Source organism: Haliaeetus albicilla, chromosome 8, assembly GCF_947461875.1.
Source record: "Haliaeetus albicilla chromosome 8, bHalAlb1.1, whole genome shotgun sequence".
Taxonomy (NCBI): domain Eukaryota; kingdom Metazoa; phylum Chordata; class Aves; order Accipitriformes; family Accipitridae; genus Haliaeetus; species Haliaeetus albicilla.
The window spans coordinates 4049361-4073038 of record NC_091490.1 but is presented as its reverse complement, the minus strand read 5'-3'; the positions used below and the strand labels follow the sequence as shown (position 1 = coordinate 4073038).

The 23678-nt window shown below is 51.1% G+C and overlaps 1 protein-coding gene and 1 long non-coding RNA gene across 15 annotated transcripts in view; both read left to right on the top strand.

Annotated features, from left to right (window-relative positions):
• Positions 1-23678, top strand: part of NFIA (nuclear factor I A) — a 360757-nt gene that overhangs the window by 87848 nt on the left and 249231 nt on the right. For 7 of the 14 annotated variants that reach the window (XM_069788571.1, XM_069788580.1, XM_069788575.1 and 4 more), the window contains exon 2: positions 21909-22440. In XM_069788571.1, the coding sequence (XP_069644672.1) occupies positions 21909-22440 (532 nt within the window). Of the gene's footprint in view, positions 1-15376; positions 15964-21908; positions 22441-23678 lie in introns of those variants that run through there. The other 7 variants (XM_069788576.1, XM_069788582.1, XM_069788579.1 and 4 more) reach the window with 7 other exon arrangements.
• On the top strand, positions 5957-9491 carry LOC138686338 (uncharacterized). The gene is made up of 3 exons (XR_011325674.1): positions 5957-7749; positions 7852-7958; positions 8047-9491. It is a non-coding gene; the product is annotated as an uncharacterized lncRNA (long non-coding RNA).

The following is a 23678-nucleotide window of genomic DNA, read 5'->3' as shown; positions in this document are numbered from 1 at the left end:
TTCCAGGGAGAGCTACACGCTTCCTGAGGCATGCCTTAGAAGAACACCATGAAAGGGATGATGATGAAATATCAGCTATCATGTAACTATCTATAAATGTTAGATTTCTACAAAGTGATTCCACTGAATTGTAATTAAGGGTTTGAAAGTCGAATGATTTTAAGTGCTAGTTTTAATTACCGCTTGGTGAACTTTAGTGTGTTAGAATTGTCACAACTTTCCTTTAGAATTAGTGTCAAGCCAGGCAATACAGTGGGAAATTATTAACTCATACTTCGGTTCAGCAATTATCTGCATTACAAGGTTTATGCAATTAGCTGTTTAAGATGTCATTATATTTTGCCATCTGGTACACAGGAGTTTATGCATATGAACAGGCACGTGTTGAAGTGATTTTCACTATATGACTCTTGATCTCAACCCAAATCATCACTATAATGAGTGGAAGACACAGTGTACAGTACATTAGTGGCAGGTGCATACTATCAACTTCATTTTAATAGAAGACTTTCATGTTTCCATTTTTAAAGTATTCTGCACAAGTGTTGAAAAATTAATTGCTCGTTTGCAATTTAGCAAAAACTGAGGACATGTTATTGCTAAATGCTAAGGAACATCAGTTTTCAGAAAAGCGGCCACTAATTTAAGTTCTTTCCATCTGTAACTTCAGGCCAATTTCTGCTCCAGACAATAAGAAAGTCTCACTGAAGTTCAGCTTAAAACGTTCTCTCGTTTCATGGTGAACATGCTGGATTACCTTTAATAGTCTCACAGCACTGAAAGCCTCTTGAAGCTATTGCAGAGCAAGCTGCAAGGAGGCCTTAAAACCCACCTGTGGTGTGGTCCATGTGCAACAACCCCCAGTCTCCGCCAGTGTACACAGTACTGTGACCTGTCTCCTTGGTCTTACCTCAGGCTGTCTGACATCACTTTTGCCTGTTGGCTCGCATTTGACACGCAGATTTTAAATCTGGGGAGAAAAGGTGTTGCTGTCGGCAGCCTACCACAAGGAAATCCTAGCTTCCAGGCGGTATAAATGTAAATATCAATAATGACAGCACTGCGAACTTAGATAATACCTGGTATTTCTGATGCATACTGCGTCTAGTGTTCTAAAAATACTCACGATCTTTCATTAATTAAATTGCATGCAGCTATTAACCTCATTTGACACAAGGAAACCGGTCTCTGGAACTGTAAGAGACCTCCTCGGTCACAGGAAGGCTGTGCAGAGACCGAGAGCGAGCCATCAGTGGGGACTGTATTAACTGAACTGCAGTGCAGACTGCTAAAACTGAGCTGCAGCTGCAGTGTTGTCAGTTAGCTGTGAAAGTAGGTGCAACGGTTCAGGGCAGGACAAGGGTTTGACTGGAGGGAATGGACAGGATAGCTCCTGCCGCTTCCTCCTCCCAGCTGGACTAAGTGCTAAACGTGGGGACTGCTCGCGAGGCGACGCAAATGGCGTGAGTCTGCTGGCAAATCACAGTTCTTAGGAATATTTATTATTCGGAGTTCTGGTATTACGCTCTGGGCACACCCTGCATCTCGGGGCAGTGGTGTTTGTTTCAGAGGGGGAGAAGGCACCACTCCCAGTCCTGCTTCCAGCCACGGCCCTGGCGCGGAGCAGGGGACAGTGCTGCATCTCCATGTGCAGCTGCTGCAACTTCATTATTGAATTACATTAACAGGCCGCCCTCTAGTGTCATATTTTATTACATGGGTTAAAAAAAAAAAAGGCTAGGCGGGTAAAAATTCACATTTTCACTTAGCGAACACCAGCAAGCGAGTCACCCACGGAAGCAGCCATGAAACATGTATACAACTCATGTTAGGAAGCCCTCTGTCAGGTTAGAATCCCTAAAATTTGGTGTAAAAGGAGATTTTTACTGAGGTTCAGGAAACCGATCCCAAAAGGCGCGAGGAAAATATCACTCAAATCTGTGCACGAACATGCCAAGGAGCAGAATTTGCCTGCTCTCTAGCATCGATATTAGCATTTCTGTGGGTGGTTATACCAGTGCGGTGGTATATACATGTGTCTATACCTCTAACGTGAAGTGTTTCATCGTCTTGTACGTACATCAATGTCATTTGGGGAAACACCAGGAAATGTCCTTCACGGCAACACTCCCAGCGCACAGGGATCGTTTTCCTTAGGCTAAAAACAAAAAGGTGATAGACATAAGGTAACGGGCAGTGATTATTGAGGAGTTTGCAACATTTCAGAGCTAAAACCAGAAAATACTAACACGGAACAAACAGGTAAATACTTTTTTGCTCTGAAACCTTTACTGGCATTAGGGGTCACGCTAAATAAACTCATCAGGGCTGCCCTTACTGGGCCAGTTAGGAAGGGGGAAGCCGGATGAAGCACATCCACCGCTAAGACTGTCGGCAGGCCAGGCCAGGCCAGGCCAACAGCTGGTGTAACTTAGCACGTGAAGACAGTGCAAGTCCATCCATTTACATCAGCCGGAGGCCTGTCCTTGTGTATTAATGTTCCCCGATGCTGAAGCCACCTGCCTATCTTCCATTCCACTGAGCATATTTTGTCTCTCGTGGGAGATCTGGCTGGTCACGTGAAAAAGCATCGTTTCCTTTAGGTAAATGAAGGGAATAACCTCAGCGCTGATTGCCGTGTGCCAGGACCCCTCCGGTCCTCGCGGACCCGCTGGAGGCGGGGGTCTGCCCCACGGGCAGCCTCTCAGGGGTGACGCTGATGGTGTCCCTCGAAAGGTTGGGTTGTGGAAAACATGCCCTTGGTTTTCCTGGGGGGGAGCGCGGCATCTGCCTCCTCCCTCCACCTCCAAACCCCCTCTGGAATTTCGGAGGTAACCAGGAAGCCGGAGGAAGGAGCGGGAGCCACCCGACTTTCCCCTTCCTTCCCACATGCAGGTGGCAGGACAGGGAAGAGGGCCTGGCTCTGCTAACATCGGATCCACGCACCGTGGCTGACGGAAACGGCGGGCAAAGCGAGGGGGAAGCTGCCCAAAGTCACGTTTCGCTCTGAGGCTTTAATCTGGGCTCAGCCGTGCCCACCGCGGCCGCCACAGGCGCAAAGGCAAGGCGCTGCCGCCTCAGCCGCCTCAGCCGCCTCAGCCGCCTCAGCCGCCTCAGCCGCCTCAGCCGCCTCAGCCGCCTCAGCCGCCTCAGCCGCCTCAGCCGCCTCAGCCGCCTCAGCCGCCTCAGCCGCCTCAGCCGCCTCAGCCGCGCGGGCCCCGCGCTCCCGCCTCACCCGCCGGGAGGGGGCGCTGCGCCGCCCGGCCCCCGCCGCTGAGGCGGGAGGGGGTGTGGTCTGTGTGTGTGTGTGTGTGTGGAGAGAGGGGCGGGGCGGTGGAGAGGAGAGGGGCGGGGCGGTGGGATAGGATGGGCGGGGCGGCCGGCGGCCGCGCGCGCAGGGCTCGCACGCCCACGTGCGGGCCGGCACGTGCCCGCGTCCCGTGCACCGTCGTGGCAAGGCGGCGCACGTGCGCGCGGGCACGGACACGCGTGGGTGCGCGCACGGCGGGCCAAGGCGGGGGGGGGGGGGTGTGGTAAAACGGGGCCGGTATTTAAAATGGCGTCGAGGGCACAGAGGGGAGAGCGGGGGACAGAGGAGCCCGTGGATGCGCCCATCTAAAAAAAACTCGAGTGGCAAAGTCGGCCGGGTGCTCTGATCCGTATTCTGCAACCCCGCAGTAAGGCAACTGGAATTATTTATTATTGTTTCTTCTTGTTAATTTAATTAAGCCTTGTTGGTGTAGCATTTTTTCCCCCGTGTTAAAGGAAATGAAGTCAACATCATTAAGAGGAGTGGAATAGGCGTATGCCAAAGCATTTGTAAGAGCACGTTAAATATATTCTGATATGAATTCCAGCTGCCTCGCAGGCCACGGGTAACTTTTCCTAAGAAATCCAGCGACGCCGCGGCCCCGCCGCCGTCGTCTGTGGGCCGAATGCAAATTTGTCGCGACGAGGGGAAGGAACCTTCGTTATTTCCTACGATCACACTTTTTAAATCAAGTTAGCTCGCAATTTATAAAGGCCTTTGGCATCGCCTTTGGAGTAAGTCTCGTGACGTTTGTAATTAAAGGCAAATTGAGCCGACCTCATCTGCTCCGGAGAACAGCAAAAAACCCCGGTGAGGCCGGCCCAGTGCCGCGTGGGGCACGTGGCACGGCTCGGGGGGGTCCTGCCCCGGGGGGCAGCGGGTTGACGGGGTACCTGGGTGCCAGGGTACCCACACGCCAGGGTACGTGCGTCCCGGGGGATGGATTTTGGGGAGTCTGTGTGCAGGGACAGCTGGGCGCTGGGGTACCGGTGTGCATATGTGGTGGTATACTGGGGTGACTGAGTACTGGGGTGACTGAGCACTGGGGTACCTGTGTGTCCTGGGGTACCTGTTTAACGGGGTACCTGTGTGCAGGTGTAGTGCTATACTGGGATACCTGTGTGCAGGTGTAGCGCTATACTGGGATACCTGTGTCCCACGGCGTCTGAGTGCTGGGGTACCTTGTACTGGGGGGAGGGGGGTACCTGTGCTCTGGGGTACCTGAGTACTGGGGGACCTGTTTGCTGGGCTACCTGTGAACCAGGGGTACCCGTGTGCTGGGGTACCTGGCCCCCCACTGCCCCGCCTTCCGTAGAAACTTCCAAGCTGCCGTAAAACCATCCAAAGGGATGAGGTGAAGAAGGGGGACCCCAGCAGGATCTGCAAAGGGCCCCTCCCCTGCGAGGGGGAGGACGGTGTCTCGCTGCTGCCTCCTTCGCGATCCCGTGGCCGGAGGGTGCTGAGCACACCGGCGCTGGCCCACGTGCGCGGGAGCAGGCTCCTTCCCCTGTAGCGTTCCGTCCCGGTGTCTCAAAGGCTTTGGGAAGAGCAACACTGCTGCAAAGAGGGAAAAGCAGCTTGACCGCAGTCTCCATCGGATGGGGAAGGCACTCGGCCACGAGCACTCTTCCCTTCCACTCAGGTGTCCTGTGTTCTCCTCTGCTCTTCTCCTTCGCTTACCGATTCTCCTTCGCTTACTGATTTTCCAAACCGTGGGCAAGAGGCAGGATTTTCCACGGAGATTCAGTGTTTTCTCCGTGTTGCACACGCAGGAGGCCTGCACGCAGGTTCCCTTCGCCAAGCAGGGCAGAAGTCACTTGCACCAAAGTTTGGAGCTCAGCGACACTGAAAATCTGGAGATCCTTCTTGAATTTAATGAGCAGGGTGGGCGAAATCAAGAGTTTGTAGCTGCGGTGCAACCGTAAAAAACAGTTTCAGCCTCCCGCCCTGTGTGCAGCATTATTGTTGGGGGGCTTATCCCAGATTTTATTAGCCGTGTAAGCATCTACCAGCAGCCTGAAGCCATTCAGGCATTCCTGAAACTTCTCCCCCTGCAACCCTGCCCTGACCCTGGGCGCAGCCAAGGGGGACCTGGCAGAGCCCATGCCGGGACGAAATCCCCACGGATTGTGTCAACCCCATAACTTTTGATACTGATTTTCTTTTTTTTTTTTTTGGTCTACCATTAAAGGATGCAATGGGAAATAAGAAGCAAACCCGCCACAGGGGCCTAATGAGGTATGGGGCTGGCAGGGTCTGCATCCCGCTGCTACTGGGGAGGGAGCCCCGCGACTCCCCCCTTATATACACAGACATACCTATATATTTAAGATAGATGTTGATACGCAGCTGTAGACGCGGATATGGTGCTCGCAGCCACTGGCAGGCAGCCCCCTCGCTGGGCGGGAGGGCTCGGGGGCGGCGGCTGCCAGGTGCCCCCCTTTCCCTCCCTCCATCCCTCTTTCCCTCCCTCCATCCCTCCTTCCCTCCCTCCACGCCACCCCCGCTACTTTTGTTACGACTTTATTTTGCGGCGGGGGTCGGGTGGCTCGGGCTTTCCCCTGGATTTCTCCCCCCCCTCCTTTTTTTTCCTTGGCGCATTTATATATTTTTTTTTTTAATTAAAAAATTTTTTTTGGGGGGGGGGGGCTGCGAGCTGGCCAAAAAACTCCTCGGCTCTCCGCATGTGCGTGATTTAGAGTGACATAATTGCGAGCCGGGGCTGGAACAGCGATAAATCAGCCCGTCGCCAGCGCGGGGCTGCCGGGACTCGCCCCAGCGCCGGACGGAGACTGCGGCAAAAGGGGGGGGGAGAAAAAAAAAGGGGGGGGGGGATAAGGAGGGGGGGATCCGGGGGCGGCGGAGCGAGCGGCGGAGGTTGCGCGGGTGCGGCGCGGCTGGAGCGGCGGCGGTGCCGACCTGCGCTTCTCCTGGGTTTGGGGGGGTTTTTTTCTTTCTTTTTTTTTTTTTTTTCCTATTTTCTTTCCTTTTCCTGTACCTTAGATGAAAATGGCGAACCACTGACTTGGCGAACGTTTGAGAAGGCAGAGATGGCAGGTGGCGAGATTTATTTATTTATCCCCCCCCCCGGAAAAAAAAAAAAAAAAAAGCCAGACCAAAATCAAACAGCAAACTTTAAAGGCTTTGCTTCCTCCCTCCCCCCCAACCTTTCCTTCCCTATTTTCTATTTTTTTTCCCCATTGGCGATTGCGCTGCCAAGGCTGTGCCGGAGGGGGGGGCACGGAGCTGCGACGCCCATCACCGCCGCCCACGCCGGGCAGCCTCCACTAGGAGAACGGCAGAAATCGGGCAAAACCGGGCAGAAATCGGGCAAAACCGGGCAGAAACCTGCCGGGCTGCGAACTTTCTCGGCGAGTAAAAACGGTGCCGCGGAGCGGGCGGATGCTGCGGCGGAAACTGCGCTCCCGCGTAGGGATTATTCACGGTTTTATTTATTTTATTTTTTAATTGTCATGCCACAGATCTACAACTGTACGTGCAAATAAAAGCGAGAGCTCACGGATACCGCTTTCCTTACCAGCGAGGACTGAGTAGTTAATCCAATAAGTATACGTATTGTTTGGGGCGGGGGGGGGGGAGGCAGTTAATCATGTATCGCAATGTATGGATAATATATATGAATATTAAAGCAATGCGGGGAAAAAATCTCGGCGAGGGGGGCTCCTTCTGGGGAGAGGACAAAGAAGAAAGTGGAAACAATCTTTTAAAATATTTTCCATTCATAAAAATGGCAGAGGGCTTATATACCAGTCTATTTCTGCGTCTGACTGAACAGCTAATACGTTATTGCCAGCTTCAAAAGATAATTGTAGTGTCGGTAGAGACCTAATAATACAGTAGCACATGTAATTTTAAACAACACCTCATTGTTTATTGGGATGTAACTTTCCCAAAGTTTATTTGTAGCATTAAGAGATTTTTAAGTGCAGAACAAATTGCAAATGAGCAGCTGTGGGGCGATGCACGTTTTGTATGGCTACAAGAGTTTCTATATTTAGTGACAATCTGAAGCTGAAGAGGATAAAAAAAAAAAAAAAAGAATATCTGTAAGGAAATGCTTATTTCCTCCTGGAGGGGGGGGGGGGAGCTGGGCTGGGGGATCTCTGGGCTCGGCTTTTCAATTTTCTGAGGGAGGAATAATATAGTCTGTGTGTCTCTGCCCGCGAGCTTCACGACCGTACTACGTACACCTGCTCCATAGGCTCAGAAATAACCTTTTCATCCAAGAAGTTAACGAAGGGGTCGGGCATACATACGTGGGGTGGTGTCGTGATTTATGTGTTTTTCCAGGAATCCAAATAAAACCGTAGCTGAGTGTGTCCCTTTGTAAGGGCCACCTGTGCATCGCGCCTGGCTGTTCCGGGGGTTGCCCTATGGAAATCATCCCAGCCCAGTATAGAAGTTAACACAACAGTCGGGTGAGCAGAGGATGGTCTCACCTTCTCCCTGCTGCTGAGAGAGGAGAGCAGTGATTGTGACAGGCAGCCCACACGGATTACACTTTTTTTTTTTTTTTAAAGAAAAACTTCTCTTCTGCAAAAACAAAGCAACCTCTTCAGAGAGATCCAGTACCAGCGCAGGGTGCCCATCGCAGGGATCTATATTGCCAGGGCTTACAATGCGGCAGGTCAGTGAATTACAGTAACAAAGACTTCAAAAAAAAAAAAAAAAAATTCAGGTGCTGAGACTAACACATTTCTTTCGCTGTTCCAAAGGAGCCGTAGGCACTGGGAAAGGCAGAGCAAGCAAACTGGACTGGGTACGCTTCATTCTGTGATTTTTTACGACATCTTTTAGGCAGAATCATTGGCTCTTGTGCAGATTTCAGTTCATACAACCAACCTTTGCACATGAGATAGATACACACGACTTTTATGACTCACTCCTTGCACGTTATGAAGTTGTCTATAAAATTAGAAAAGGTAGGGAAGTAAAAAGTTACTAATTGCAATGGAAGAGTATTACTTTTTATCCCCTAAAATTTAATTTAGTTCAAGGTTTATGGCATAAAAGTGGCTTTTCTAAAATAGCTGTACCAGGCAGTGCCTGTCCTTCTTATGAAGACTATAGACCTTACCACCTTTTAAAGAATACCTAATTTAGGGCTGAAAAGGGTGATTTTTGTAGCAGAAAAGAGGTGAGACAGAGTTAGCAAAACTTGTGACAGAAAACTTTGCTGCTCTGTGTCCGTGAGGAAAGCAATCAGACCTCCTCTGTGCTCTGGGTCAGCAGGGCTTACGCTATTTGGAAAAAATAGTTGCAGAAGAGGTTTGCAAATGAATTATGTGCGGCACACGCAATGCCAGAAAAGCAGTAATAAACCTGCACCTGTTACTGTGCCCTCCTTGCCAGTCTCTAACCCAGGTATGAAGCTGTCTGAGTTTTTGTCTGAAAAGGCCACTCAGATTTACTTATTTATTTATTTTCTTCCCAGAACTTTAGCATAGATGAGAAATGTGAAAAATGACTTAAACAGATTGCTGGTTTGATTTTATTTATTTATTTATTTATTTGGGGAAATAATGCACATCTCATTTTGGAAGTTATAGACCACAGAGAAAAGTGTGCAGCAAAGGGCAGTAGGGAATGCATGTTAACTAGGGCTAAAATACCACTGCTGCTCCTACCTACCTCAGTTTCTTGTTACCTGAATCTTACAAAGTCCAATTAGCAATCCTTAAGCTTTATTTCTCACACCATGTATTGCATCTCAGCTTTTACGTTATGAGCCAACCCTGAACGTAAAAATGTTCTCACATGAAAAACAGCAACAAAAGACATACTTTCCTTTTGAGAAATATATTGTATAAATATGACAATGCCTAGATATATAATATACTAAAATAAATAGCGTGTGTGCGTGTGCGCGTGTGTATGGGCATATAAACATTGTTTGCCACACCATGTTTATACCACTCTTGCGCAAACTTTATTCAAGCAAAACTTTCATTGAGGCATGCAAGATTAGGTCCAAAGTGTTTATGCCAAACTGCCTGATAAAGCACTGGATTTAGGACGACGGCAATATCAGTACCGTACGCTGTAATCATTCGGTATCGCTGGAAAATGATTTGGTACCGTTGTGAGAGGTGTCCGTCAGCTTCCAGCAGCGATGACACCGCGGGACTGTGTACAAATAAAATATATCTGAGGGCGACTGTACATACTCACCTCCTTTCCGGGTTGCGAACGGGGGGTTTATCCAGCCGAATGGAGGCATCGACGTGGTGGGCAGGGACACTCAGGTGCACGGCGGCAGAGCTGGGCCAAACTGATTAGTAAATCACAGCGAGCTTATTAAACTGCATTCGCTTTCGCAGGGAACTTTCACTTTGTGGTATTTCGGTTTTTCAACTGAATTCTGCTTGGGAAGGGGTATTTACGTTAAAATAGTATGACCATTTATTTGGCTCCCCATTAGAAGACCTACAGCAAAACAAAAGGGGGAACACTGCCTATCGCGCCTCTCTCCGTTCTGTTTGCTTCCTTTCTGTAGTCTGCACGCTTTTGCTGGGGAGTTATTTCCTCCGCAAATGCATCTTGCAATAGACTCGACACCCTGTAGAAACGCCTTACAAGTCTGCAGGCATTTCTGTGATACGCTCGGCACCGGAGCCAGCACCCCATGTACGGCCGTGCCAGGCAGCAGTGTCTCCAGCAACTCACGGTTAAGTAGATTTCACAGAGGAAGGGATAGGATTGACCAATTTTCAGTCCAGTTATTCCCACTCGCCCTTAGCACAACTACTTTAATGCCCATCCCCACGTGTACGTGGCTTTGGCGATGCACCTATGGCCCCGATCCCGAATCCCGGTGCAGCTGCCCTCATCTGTCAGTGGGGACCGCAGCACCTCTTCATCCTCCCCTGCTCTCCTGCCGGGAATCACGGTGACGGGCAGGAAATACTGCATGCAAAAACATTATTATTCACATGTATTTAGTGGTGTAAGGTGGGAATTTCCATCAAATGTAGTCGTCTGCTTATTTAAGCTACTCCCTGAAATTTGGAGCCTGGAGGTTAAGCTTCTGCCTACCTGCCCTCCTGTTTAAGGGTGACACAGCGTTCGCACGACTGTGGTGTTTACTTGTATCGCATCAGGGTTTGGAGCCTTCAGACTGAGGAGGAAAACCCCGTTATGCTCAGTTCTCCGTGTACGTGTGGAATAATAAAGCAATCTCTTCCCTGGAGAGAGTCTTACGGACTACTCTCCTTTTGAGTATCTTCAGAATCTAAATTTCACAAAGGACGGCGGGACCGGGTTAGGCACGGCACTAACCCACGGCTCCTCCATGACATTTCTGCTGGGATTTGTAGCCGATTCCCTAGTGGGTCGTGGGATGCCACAGAAACATCTGGGCATCGATTCCCATCAACCGTAATGGCATTTAAGTCTCTAGATAGTTTTGGAGGTGTGAGTCATGGCAGCATATGGCTCTAAGGTCTTGACGGAAAGGAGATCAGGACTGACCCCCCCCCGGGTGATTTCGGGGGGCTTCTGAATCCCAGCGGGGCGAAGCTAGCCCCCAGGGCAGGCGAGCAGCCACGGTGGCTCTCCCGAAGCCACGAACGTCACTCAGGGCCCTGAAGAGCCCCGTCATCAGGATGAGGCCTCTAACGATTGCCGCTGTATGTTAACAGGCCATACCACGTATAGACCGGCTATTGTCAGCGCTGATCCTTGTCCAACTGACGGGCTATTCAAAGCGCTTCTCAAGCCTCTCCAAAATCCCAGCTTGTTCTACCCCGATGACAGCCATCCCTCCCATTCGGAGTTTTCTTTGTACGCTTGATAACATGGTGGAAATCCCTTATTATGCTTCTTTTAATAATGCTTTCACATGGCAAGGGGACATGATGTTTTAATTTATGCAGTACACATCATCCTTCGACAATTTGCTAAGAGGAACCCTCGCAACCTAAGCCGGTGCCGAATAACAGAAGTTTATGCAAAACCAGTGGTTTCCAACCTGTGGTCTCCAGACCGCTGGGAATCGGCGGGCTCCTTCGGAGGGGTCACCAGGAGGTAACCGAGAAAGCAGAACCGCTGCAGGGAGGTTCAAACGCGCTGCGTACGGAGCCGCGCTGTCACCGGCGCAGGTCTGAGGCTCCCTGACTTGAAACTGAAAATCACTATCTGAGGGTTTTTTTCTTTTTTTCTTTCTTTTTTTTTTTTTTTTCCTCTCTCTGCTCAATACGCTGGGGCTGCAGCCCTCTGTGTCTTTAAATACCTGCTCAAGTTGATTTAAAGCAGTGAATTCGGAGGGATAACCATGCCACTCGTTAAGTTGTGCGAGTTAAAGTCGCACTTTGCTGTAAAAAAATAGTAATTAACCTGCAGATCCGCTTGCTTCCCCCCCACCAGACCCCTCCAAATTAATTTTGCAGTGTTATCACGCATCTTGAGGCTTCCAGTTTTAAGAATATAATGCTTCTGCTGTTAATGAAGCGGGTATCCGCGATCAAGGGGAGCCGAGAGCTACAGACAATTGTTTGTTTGCCTTTATTTCTCACGCCCTTTGAAGGTTTTTCTTTTTTTTTTCCTTTTTTTTTTTTTTTTTTTTATTAAGTGACTTTAGCAGATTGTACCCTCGGAGCTGTGAATAATAGGGTTATTCTACAAAAATGGCCAAGGCTAGTTAAGACACACAAAGCCAGGAAATCCTTTCAGGGATGAAATCAGGACTATTTTAGGGGTGCCGTGTAAGTTGGAGACTTTGCAGCTCGGCTCTCGGTTGCTGCATTGCTGCCAGAGAAGGTCCGCGCTGCTCCAAGGAAAGTTCCTCCCCAGTCGAAGGCTTGCCCGGCACACCGAGGGGTGTGCAAAGCCAAGGCGGGGGGAGTGTGTAAAGCACGGCGGGGGGGGGGGGGATTTGCTAGTGCCAGGTAACTTTGCCCGGGCAGCAAAGGAGCTTTGCTGGTGCAAGGGATGGGGGTTCCCCATGCTGGGGAGGCTGCCCATGCGGGGGGGGGGGTGGACATGTGGGGGGGTTATTCGTGCAAAGGGGGGGGGTTATCTGTGCAAAGGGGGGGGATATCTGTGCAAGGGGGGGTATCCGTGCAAGGGGGGGGTTATCGGTGCAAAGGAGGGGGTTATCCGTGCAAAGGGAGGGTTATCTGTGTAAGGGGGGGATATCCATGCAAAGAAGGGGGTTATCCGTGCAAGGGGGGGTTATCCGTGCAAGGGGGGGGGTTATCGGTGCAAGGGGAAGGGGTATTGGTGCAAAGGGGGGGGTTATCTATCGGTGCAAATGAAGGGGGGGGTTATCCGTGCAAGGGGAAGGGGTATTGGTGCAAAGCGGGGGTTATCCGTGCAAAGAAGGGAGTTATCCGTGCAAGGGGGGGAGTATCCGTGGAAGGCGGGGGGTTATCCATGCAAGGGGGGGGTTAACCATGCAAGATAGGTGTTTACCCGGGTGGGGGGGTATCCGTGCAAGGGGGGGGGAATTACCCGTGCAAGGGGGGGAGCTCGCTACCCGCATCACCCCCCCGCCGCCCTCCCGCAGAGCAGCCCTGCGGAGGGACCCCCGCGGCTGGGAACGGGGTTTTGGCGGGGGGGGGAGGGGAAGGCTGGAGGCCCGCACCGGGGGCCGCCCGTCCTGCGTGGGGGGGGGACACACACACGGGTAAGGGATGTCCGTGCGGGTCTCGTATGCAAATGTGGTTGCGGAAATAAGCGGGGGAGGAGGAGGAGGAGGAAGGGGAGGAGGAGGAGGGCGGCTGCCGAATCGGTCGCAACTTCTGCAAAGTCCCGGGCGCTCGGCGACCGCCCGGCAGAGCGGGGAGCGGCGGCGGCGGCCCCCGGCCCGCCTTCAAACCCCGCACTGCGAAGGCTCCCGGGGAGGGAGTCACCAAAAAAAAAACCCACCTCAAAAACAAAAAAAACAAAAACAAAAAAAACCCCTACCCCCCCGAAAAAAAAACCCAAACCCAAAACCGAAGGGGAAAAAAAAAAAAAAACCAACAAAAACCACCTAACGGCAGGCGGCAATTGGCTGCGGCGTTTATTCTCTTCCGGGTTCCCAACGGTTGCAAGTTTATTTTAGCTATTATAAAAAAAAAAAAAAGAAAAATCGCGGAGAAAAAATAAATAAAAAAGTGTCAACAACCGGAGCCAATCGCCGGAGCCCCGGAAAGTTCTCACGTACTCTTTATACCTGCCCATGGTACGTGGCGCCTCTTAAACTTCGCTTTTTTTGTTGTTTGTTCTTTTTTTTTAACCTGATTTCCACGCTTTCGCAGAGGGCGGCAGCTATTGTCTGGGCGGGGGTCTGGGCGCGGAGGGAGCGCGGGCGCGGGCGTCTTTAACCTTTTTTTGTTAAAAAAAAAATTTTTTTTTTCGGGGGATTTGAGAAAACCGCTGAGCTTGACAGATTTAACACCCCCCTCCCCTCCCTTCGCCGCCCCCCCCCCGTCCGCGGGGCCGCCCGTACGTGCGCGCCGGCTCCGTACGCGCCGTCCGGAGCGCCCGCGGCCGCGCACAAAGAAACGCGGCTGGGCGCGGGGTGTGACGGACCGCGGCGGGGACCAATCGGAGGGGCGGGGCGGGGTGACGTCGGCGAGCGCTGCCCAATCAGCGGCGGGGGTGGGTGTTGCGACGTTTGAACTCCCCCGGGGGGAGGGGCGCGCCTTTTTTTTTTTTTCCCCCCTTTTTTTTTTCGGGAATTTTTTTTCTTTCTTTTTTTTTTTTTTTTTTTTTTCCCCTTTTCCGCCGAAGTTGGCGGCGCCCCGCGGGGACGGGGCCGCTGGCGGGGCTGGAGCCGTGGAAACCTCCGGATTTAGCACACCAGCCCCCCCCCCCCAAAAAAAAAAGGAGGGGGGGAGAGGAAAGAAAAAAAGCTTTTTTTTTTTTTTGTGGGGGTGAAGAAATAAGCGTTTATAAACCCGTATTTATTTTTTAAAGCGTGCTTCGCAAAACGCTGAGTTGGGAAAAAAATCAGAATAACTCGCGCGCCTACCCGTTTAGCGCTGAAAAAGCCCGCAGGTGGGGGAGAGATGGTGCATGTGCTCTCGTCGCGGTGCGTGTGACCCCCCCCCATTTCTTTTTTTTTTATTTTTTTTTTGGGTGTGGGGGGGAACGGCTGGATGTCCGCAGCTGCGGAGGGGCTGCGCTTGCCCGCGGCCCCTGCCTAGAGGGCGCAAAGCAGCCGTCCCGCGGCCAAAAGTCTCCCGAAGGGCGGCAAAAGTTACTTCAAAGAGAATGCTGCAAACCGCAAAAGGCTGGGAACGGGGCAGCGCGGACGGCGACGGGGGGGGGGGCTACGCGGGGGCGGAGGGGAGCGTAAACCTTTTAAACAAACTGCGTGGGAGGGATTTTTTCCCTCCGTGTTCCCTACGGATGGGAGTTTTCCCCGCGCGTCCGTGGGTCCCCCCTCCCTGCGCGGAGGTCGCCGGCATCGGGGCGAAACGCTGTTCCCAAGGTGGTGCTGGGGGGGTGACATGGGAGAAGGGGGTGACACGGGAGTGGGTGGGGGACACACACACCCCCGCCCCAGACGGGACACCCTCCGAGTCCCCGTGAGCGGGCTGGAGAGCGTCCAAACCCCAAACCCAAACGTTGCCGGTGCCAAAACAATGCGCTCAAGAAGTGGCAGGAGGCGCGGGTGTATTTTTAATTCGAAGCGCTTCACTTTTCAGGAGTGATTTTATTGGGGGGGGGGGGGGGATGCGACGATGAATTTCTGTGTTGCTATTTTAAATTTCTTATTTATTTAAGTGGAAGTAAGTGGAATAAGCCCCCCCTCCCCGAGCGTAAAGCGCTTGATTTCAAATGACAAGTGCCAAAGGGGATGGGGGGGGGGAAGTTGTGAACGCAGCGCCGCTCCCCCCGTGTCGTGTCTCCCGCCTCCCTTCCCCGGCCGCGGGCCGAGCAGCCCCGCAGATAAAAAAAAAGATAAAAAACCCCAACAAAACAACAAAACCAACCAAAAAAAACCCCCAAACCCACCAGATTAAAGAAAAAAAAAGCACAAAAAACCACTACATTAAAAAAAAAAACCCAAAGAAGAAAAGTTTAAGCCGACCACCCCTCGCCTCCTTCCGCGGCTCCCCGCGCTGCGTGGGCGGAGGGAGGCCGGCGGAGCCGCAGCCCCCTCCCCGCCCCTCCCCGCCCCCGCGGGCGGGCGGGCGGGAGGCGCGGAAGGGTTGAGCGGGGCGGCGCGGCGCAGAGCGGAGGGGGGCGCGGAACAAGGTGGTGGTGGTGGTTGGTGGTGTTTGGGAGGAGGAGGAGGAGGAGGAGGAGGAGGCGGCGAGGAAGGGGAGGGGGGGCCCGGAGCGCGGAGGGTTGCGCGCGTAGAGTGCGCTATGCCTTTAACGGCGCGCAGGGCAGGCATGCCGAGCGCGTAGTGCGGGAAAAAGTCGAGGCGGGGTTAAAGTTCAGCTCATGGAGCGGCTCCGCGCTGGCTGCAGTTTGGCAGAGTTGGAAATGTGAAAGCAAGAAGCAGGCTCGGGGCTCCCCCTCCTCTCCTCTCTCTCTCTCTCTCTCCCTTTTTTTTTTTTTTCCCCTCCTCTCTCTCCCTCTCCCTCTCTCTCTCTCTCTCCCCCTCTCTCCCTCTCCCTCTCTCCCCGCACACGCACACCTCCAAACCGCAGCCCCCCGCAGCAGTCATGTATTCTCCGCTCTGTCTCACCCAGGTAAGCGGCTGCCGGGGCGCGATGGGGCCGGCGCTGCGGGGGGGGGGGGGTGGGTGGGTGGTGGTGGTGGTGTGTGTGTGGGGGGGGGGTGGTGGGGTGCGGGGGGGGGGGGGGGTGCGTGTCCGTGCGCGCCGGGGAAGGGGCAGAAACGCAGCTCGCCGAAACTAACTTTGTTGCCTTTCGCTTGCATCCCCCCCCCCCCCCCCCCTTTCCCGCACGGCCATTTGTGTCGGCACATGGCTAATGGCGCCTACTTATTAATGGTTTAATTAATAAGTGCGGGGGGGGGGGAACAGCGGAGAGAGAGGGGGGGGCCCCGCGGTGCTGCGGGATGCCCCGCACGGCCCCGCCGTGCTTGGTCATCCGCGATCGATGCCGCCGCCGCCGCTGCCTCCTCCTCCTCCTCCTCCTCCTCCTCCTCTTCCTCCTCCTCCTCCTCCTCCTCCCGATGCGGAGCGCCCCGCACCGCCGCTCCGCGGCCCCGGGGGCAGCGCTGCGAACCGCTGCGCCTTTCCCCGGCAGCCGGCCACGGCCCGCACACCCCACGCAGAACCCCCCCCCACACACACACACACTCCCCTCACACAACCCCCCTCGCCCGCCCCCCGCGGCTCCCCACTCGAGGTTACGCGGGTGGCATCGGCTCCGCGCTTCTCCTCCACCCCCCCTTCCCAAAAAATCCCCCCCCCAAGAGCGGGGACGGACTCCACCGCACCTGGCTACGCTCCCGCGGTGCTGCCGCCTTTGCGTGGAAGTGTTCTCCGCACCCGCGGACCGGGGACACCCCCCCCCCCCCCCCCGCAAACTTATCCCGCGCGTGTCTGTGTCGCCGTGGCCTCCCGCCCGCGGATCGGGCTCCCCCCCCACACCCCAACGCCGGACTCGGCGCAACTTTTTACAGCCCCCCCCCCCCCCCAAAAAAAAAAACTCCGTTTGCGGCGGGACGGGGCTGCGCGGGGGCGGGAGGTGAGGGGGGGGGTCTCCCCGCCGTGGCCCCGAGTTGCGCGGCCGCGGAGCGCTGCCCCCCCCCTTTCTCCTCCCCCCCCCCCCAGCCCCGTTCCCCGCGCACTGCTGCTGCAGGACGCTAAATTGCACACCTTCAATTAGCAGGATATAATGGTTTAACGAGGAAATGCTTTGTGGTGGACTCAAACCCCAGATTATTTCCTCCTGCAGGAGATTTTGACTACATTATTCTTATTAATTTAATTTGAATTTTTTTTTTTTTTTTTTTTTCTCCCGGTGAGAAAGCCTCTCCGGGCTCTTTCCGTCGAGAAAAAGGCGAGGAAATGCAGAGAGAGGGGAAGCAGCTTTCCCAGGCAGCCTCGAAGAGCTGCAAAAGTTTCATCCCCTTCCCTTGCCGGCCTCCCCCCGCCTTCCTTCCCCGGCCTTCCCCCAAATTTCTGGGTGCCCGGTGAGGAGAAGCCAGGCCGGCGCGGGGCACGAAACTCCACCGGGCTTAAAAACCGTGCGCTTGATTAAAGGCAGGAGGCAAACGAGAGCGGAGGGAGTTTGCGGAGGACACGGGATGCAACTCCGCGTTCTGCCTGGCCAAAGTTTGTGCCTTGAATTCAACTCTGGGGAAAAAAAAAAAAAAGAAAAAAAAAATACCTGGGGTTTTGGTCGGTTCTGCTTTTGCAGGAGGGACAAGCGATACGCTCCTCGGAGGGCCGGCAACGTAGCGCATCGCTTTGCATCTGCACGTGTAGCTACTCGGGTTTAGTAGGCCCAGTTGTACGTTAAGGAGAGAAAATAAATCCATGGGCCGGTTGCTCCCTGTCCTGGTCATCGTGTGTGTGTGTGTGTGTCGTCCTGCTTTTTTTTTTTAATTTAAAAAAAAAAAAGAAACAAGCAAAAAGCCAGGCACTGGGCTTTTACTCAGTTGTGAAAATCTCGCATTCTTGTTGCACGTTTGGAAAAGTAATACGAGGATTAGAGGCCTCCTGACAAACTCTTCCCTCCAAAGGATCAGTTAGGTGATTCTGTAATTTTCTGTAGAAAAAGGGGGCGAGCCCTTAGCAATTGCAAGCAATTTCCTATTTTTCATTTCAGGAGCTTATATTGATACGAGTTTTGGGACGGAGATTTTTTTTTCTCTTTTTTTTTTTTTTTTTGCTGTTAAGTTTTGATGCAGATTTAAAGGGAAGCTTTCGAAAGTGGGTTAGAAAAGGAAAACAAACAGAAATCCTAGTTACGAGCGTCTTTATCCAAGCACTGGAACTGAAATGGCACGAGCATTTTGTCTCATCTGTCAGGAAAAATCTAAACATCGTTCCATTTACATATCTGCTGAAGATCTAGGAAATAGTTGGGGAACATATGCACATCTCCTAATAGATTTACAAGCAAATGGATTGTAAAAATATTAACAAGGGTCGCTGTAGCTGGCTTAATTTCAAAAAGATCAGCAGAAATATATTGTTTCAAAAGACTCCTTTGCAGTGTTACATTATTGCGGGCGCCTTTGGGCTGGGTTTGGGGGCTCTTTTGTCACAGGGGTTTTTTTGTTAGGGTTTTTTTTTTTTTTTTACACCTTTCTGTGAAGAGGCAGAGGAGAATTTCCGTATAAGCAATACAGAATTGTGCGGCCCAAATTTTAGGTGCTGCTTAGAAGCGGGCTGTTCTCGGAAGAGCTGTATCCTCAAACTTTGGAGAGTGAGTGCAATGAAAAAAAACTTACTTTTAATTCTTGCTTTCCCAGCTTTCCAGTGCCTTTTATTTTTAGGTGACCCATCACATGCTGAGGCGGGAAAGCAAACCTCTTTATCAAATACTTTGAAAGTTTCCCTTAAAGCTAACTTGGGGAAAGGCAAAGATCAGCTCCTTTTCCACCAGTTACTTAAAATCTTGATATTTTGCAGTGAGGCTGCAGACAAGTCTGCACATCTGTTAGCACGCTTGCACTGACCCATTTCCAAAACTTTTTTTTTTGGGGGGGGGGGGCGGCTATAACAACACCAAAATAAATAATATTATTGTGCAGAAACTGCTCCCCCCCCCTCCGTCCCTGCTTCCAGCCCAATTTTGTTTGATCAGTCCTGAATGCTTTTATTTCCAATTCGACTTTGCTAATACCTCGCTGCTGAGATTGAAGCGGTGCGATTTTCCGGAGCGGCGTGTTTACCAAGACAGTTTGAAAGTTGGTCTGTTTATGAGTCATTAACCTTTTCTCCTCGTACACCATTTTGAAAAGACACATTGGAGCCTAATAGGGACGTGCACACCTCGCGCGCCGAGCAGCGGGGCTTTTCATTTACTTCAGCCATGGGCCCTGACTTTAGACCAAAAAGCACCTTTTTTTTTTTTTTTTTTTTTACCCCCCTCCCCCTGAAGTCTTTTAAAGTGGGTTTGGGATTTTTATTTTATTTTTTTCGGGTGTTGTTTTTACCTCCCCTTTCAGGTTCACATCGTCGAAATCAGCTTTAGCGCAGGTTAAAGCGACTCTCTCTTGGATAGCATCCAGCGTCGAGCCAAAAAAGTCCCGAGCACATGAGATCAGGCAGGACAAAGCGCTGCTTAAAGCAGAAAAGTTAAAATATTTCAGGATGTACCAAGACGTGTTTAGAAACTAGGAACGCTTGAAGCGCTCCCCTGGCTCATTGTGGGTCTGTGGAGCCTGTGCTGTGTGTACCTTCGCAGATAAACTTCCACTTGACAAAAGGCCTTTTTTCCTTGACTCTCCCTGAGTGGAGAAGGTGAAGGACAGGAGGGATCAGAAAAGAGGGTTTATTATTTTTAATAGCTCGTAGGGACCTGTTGTTTTTATATTTTCCTTATTTATTTTTTTTTTCTTTCCCCCTCCGCTCCCCCCACCCTCCGTGAGAGAGCTGTTTCTGGTGGGTGAGAGCAGCTCCATGTGCTGGGATTGTGCCTCCTCTCACTTTTTGAATCTGCCGACTGCAAACTCGCAGCAATCTTTTTTTTTTTTTTTTTACTATTTTTTAAAAAACTTTATTGAAATTTGAAACTATGATCTTTTCCGGGGGGGTGGAAGGGGGGAGGAGGAATGTGCCAGTCATTGGAGTGATTTATTTTATTTTACCTGCTTATATTTTAATAATCATTCATAGTACTTGTGATTACTGCCGCTCTGCTGTGCTATAATGAAATATATTGTGCCGTTTTGGGTAGTTTTTAACAACCTGTGTTTAAAATAAAAAGAAATGCTGTGGGATTACCTATAGATTTCAGTATTTACAATTCAGGGGCCACTCAGAATAAGTGCAAGGAAAGCTTTTGGGAAGTCAGCAGAAGGTCTTGAATTACGACAGCATTTTGCTGATAGATATTTCTACTATTGATTTCTCAATTTTTCATAATTTTTGAAAAGAAAATGCAAGTTAAAATAAGGTGCTGAAAGGGAGTAAGATGTCTGTTTTAATAACAATATTTGCGCAACCTGAAATGATTTGGATAGGAAATGTACTCCCTGGGATAATTAAAAAAAAAAAAAAGAAGTTAGTTAATCTGAAAAATCCCCAATGTCGCCTTGCAAGGGTAGGCAGTGGGTGGCTTTTACCACGCTGGGGGAAATGTTGCACAAATTACTTTATTTTTCCCTCCTAGAGGGCCCAATCCTGAGAAAAGGAGGAACTCGGCCCCTGGAAGCAGGGATGTCCCCAGCACATGGGGCTGGATCAGGCCCCCACAGGCTATATATGTTTTTATGTGCAGCCTGGAGTTCGGTCATTCGTTTATTCAGAGAAAAACAAGAAGCATGGCCTCAATATATTATAATATAATATGTTTTGATCTCTCTGGCTGATTTATGTAGTACTTTTTGCAGATTTTTTGTTTGTTTGTTTTTTAAACAAAATTGGGGGGGGGGTCTTTCTTGCGGGTTTTTTTTAATTGTCAGCATAATTTTAATAGCGATTATTTTTGTGCCAAGGAAGAAGGGGGATCTTTAACTCATCGTTACACAAAGCGAGCAGTGTCTCTGGATGGCCAAACTAACTTTCCAAGTAGGGCATTTCTTTTTAAATGTATGAAAACACCACACAACATGTAAAGAAAAAAATTAATAATTCTCTGCATATTTGCACAAGTCGTGCTAAGGTTTTCTGTTACCGTATTTTTCAGTTTTCCCTGTTTCTTATTATTTTGCAGAAAGGCTCAGAGTTTGCCTTGTCCTAATGTGCCCGGATAGCAGATTTTTATTTTTTTCTTTTTGACTAAATATAAACAAAACCTTAAAAAAAAAAAAAAATCGCGAGACTTGCTTTTTCTAGGATTTTAGTGTTAGTTATTGTTGTGCGCGCGGGATAAATCAGCCGCGTTACTTTCTACTCCCTTCACCGTTGAGGAAACGGAGAGAAAACCACCCTTCATTGTATTTGTGTGTGCAGCTATATTGGCATTTTACTATACTGCCTGCTGCTATTTCCAAATATATCTTAGGGAAAGTTTTACTATACTTTAGACTTCCCCATACAAACATTGATTGGCATCCAAATGTTTAGGATTTGCCAAATTGGCGGGCATACGCTGGCTACACCGCAAGCAGCGGGGTCAGGGAGAGAGCAAAGGGAGATACGCGCTCCGCAAGTGGACTCGCAGCGGGGTTTTTAGCTTTTAACTCGTTCTGCCTTTTTTTTTTGTTTTTGTTTTTTGTTTTTGTTTTTTAAAGAGATTTGGGGATGGGGGGAAAGGGCCCCATCGTTGCACCGTCTCTGCCCGGGTGCTTGTTTGAAGCTGGACCCCGTTTTTCGGCGGGGGGGGTGTGTGGGTGAGCAGGGGTTTTGGGTGGGTGCGAGGTGAAGCGGGGACGCGGCGGGGTGGGGGTCTGTTGGCGAGGGGTACGAGTCCCGCGGCCCGTAAAACGTATAAGCACCCTCCCGATGGTCGCCGTCCCGGCGAGCCTTCGCGCCTCGCGAAAGCCCCGTTTCCGGAGGCTTTTTGTTGATGGTTTCGGTGACACCGACCCTTCTCTGTAACTTTTTCAGGATGAATTTCATCCCTTCATCGAAGCACTTCTGCCTCACGTCCGAGCGTTTGCGTACACGTGGTTCAACCTGCAAGCCCGAAAAAGAAAATACTTCAAAAAACATGAAAAACGCATGTCAAAAGAGGAAGAGAGAGCCGTGAAGGACGAACTGCTAAGTGAAAAACCCGAGGTAAAGCAAAAATGGGCATCCAGACTTCTGGCAAAGCTCCGGAAAGATATCAGGCCTGAATTTCGGGAGGATTTTGTTCTCACAGTCACAGGAAAAAAGCCTCCGTGTTGCGTTCTTTCCAATCCAGACCAGAAGGGCAAGATGAGAAGAATTGACTGCCTTCGCCAGGCAGATAAGGTCTGGAGGTTGGACCTTGTTATGGTGATTTTATTTAAAGGTATTCCGCTCGAAAGTACTGATGGCGAGCGCCTTGTAAAGTCCCCACAGTGCTCTAACCCCGGGCTGTGCGTACAGCCCCACCATATAGGAGTTTCTGTTAAGGAACTCGATTTATATTTGGCATACTTTGTGCACGCAGCAGGTAAGTGCCTTTCTATACCACCTTCTCCAACTTTTCGGTTTATCTCCGTGCCGGGTGCCGTGCCCCGGCGGCGGCTGCATGAGCCGGGGAGGGAGCAGGGGACGCCGGTTATTGCCCTCCCGGGGCGGCGAGGAGAGTGCCAAAACTCACCCGCTTTATTTATTTATTTTTTTTTTCCCCGTGGGCTTTTAAGGTGCAGCCGCGTAAAAGCTGCTCTCGTTTTCCCAGGGTTAACGGCATTTCGGGCATCCTTCGCAGGTGTTATCCTAACTGTTGTCCTAGGAGGGATCGCAGCTGGATGCGGCTTCCTTTATCCTGATTTTGGGGGAAAGCAGACAGATTTTAATTGCTATTATTTTTTTTTAAATAAAGTTTGTATATGCTATGCACAAAGTAGTCTAAGAGGGCTAGAGGTGCCCGAGGCCTGTGGGTCAGCAGTACCAGGTATCCTCACCCCACGGGGACGGGATGGGGAGCGTAAATCCCGCAGGATTGGGCTTGGAGGGAAAGGAGGAGACGGTCCTTCGACAGCAAACCTAGTCATCGGGTCTGAGGAGCCACGAAACAAACCCCCGGCTAATCCTATGGGGGAAAAAAAGAGGCATTTAACCCCCCCGAAATATCACAGTTTATACTCCTAGAAGCCGAGCAGGTCGTGAAACAAATTCCTGGTTTGATAATATTGTGGTTATTGGGGCGGGGAGCGGGGGGGCGGGACTGAGATGTTTTTGCGTGAGATTAAAATCTTGGGCTCTCTGACTCCAGCACAAAGTACACCCTGCCCGCGGAGCGACTCGGTGTGCTCAGAGGATGTGTAGTATGTTGACTGGATAAAATAATATGCTATTGTAGTTCTCCTGAGTGACTATATTGCAGAAAAATGTGCGCGTGTGAAGTGCTAGGCCCCGGTTTTCACGTATGGTATGCATACGTCCCCCTGGGTTTCAGCCTGACTTGCAAGTTGAGGGGCTGGGCAGGCTGGAAAAAAAGAGGAGCAGAGGGGAGAGAAATCGTATTAGTAGCAACCGCTTCTCTATAAATACGTATCAGTAAGAAAACTGAGCAAATCAGCGCTGGGAGCCTGCGTTTCCAATGCCAGCTTCTTGCGGAGGGTCTCGCAGAAAGTTTTGGCTACCCCAAAGTTTTTCTGCGCCGAGTCCCTGCAGCGGTTGTTGCGATAGGCAGCGTTGCCGCTGTGATTTACGGGTATGATCCCCGTTCGGAAATAACTTTCGAGT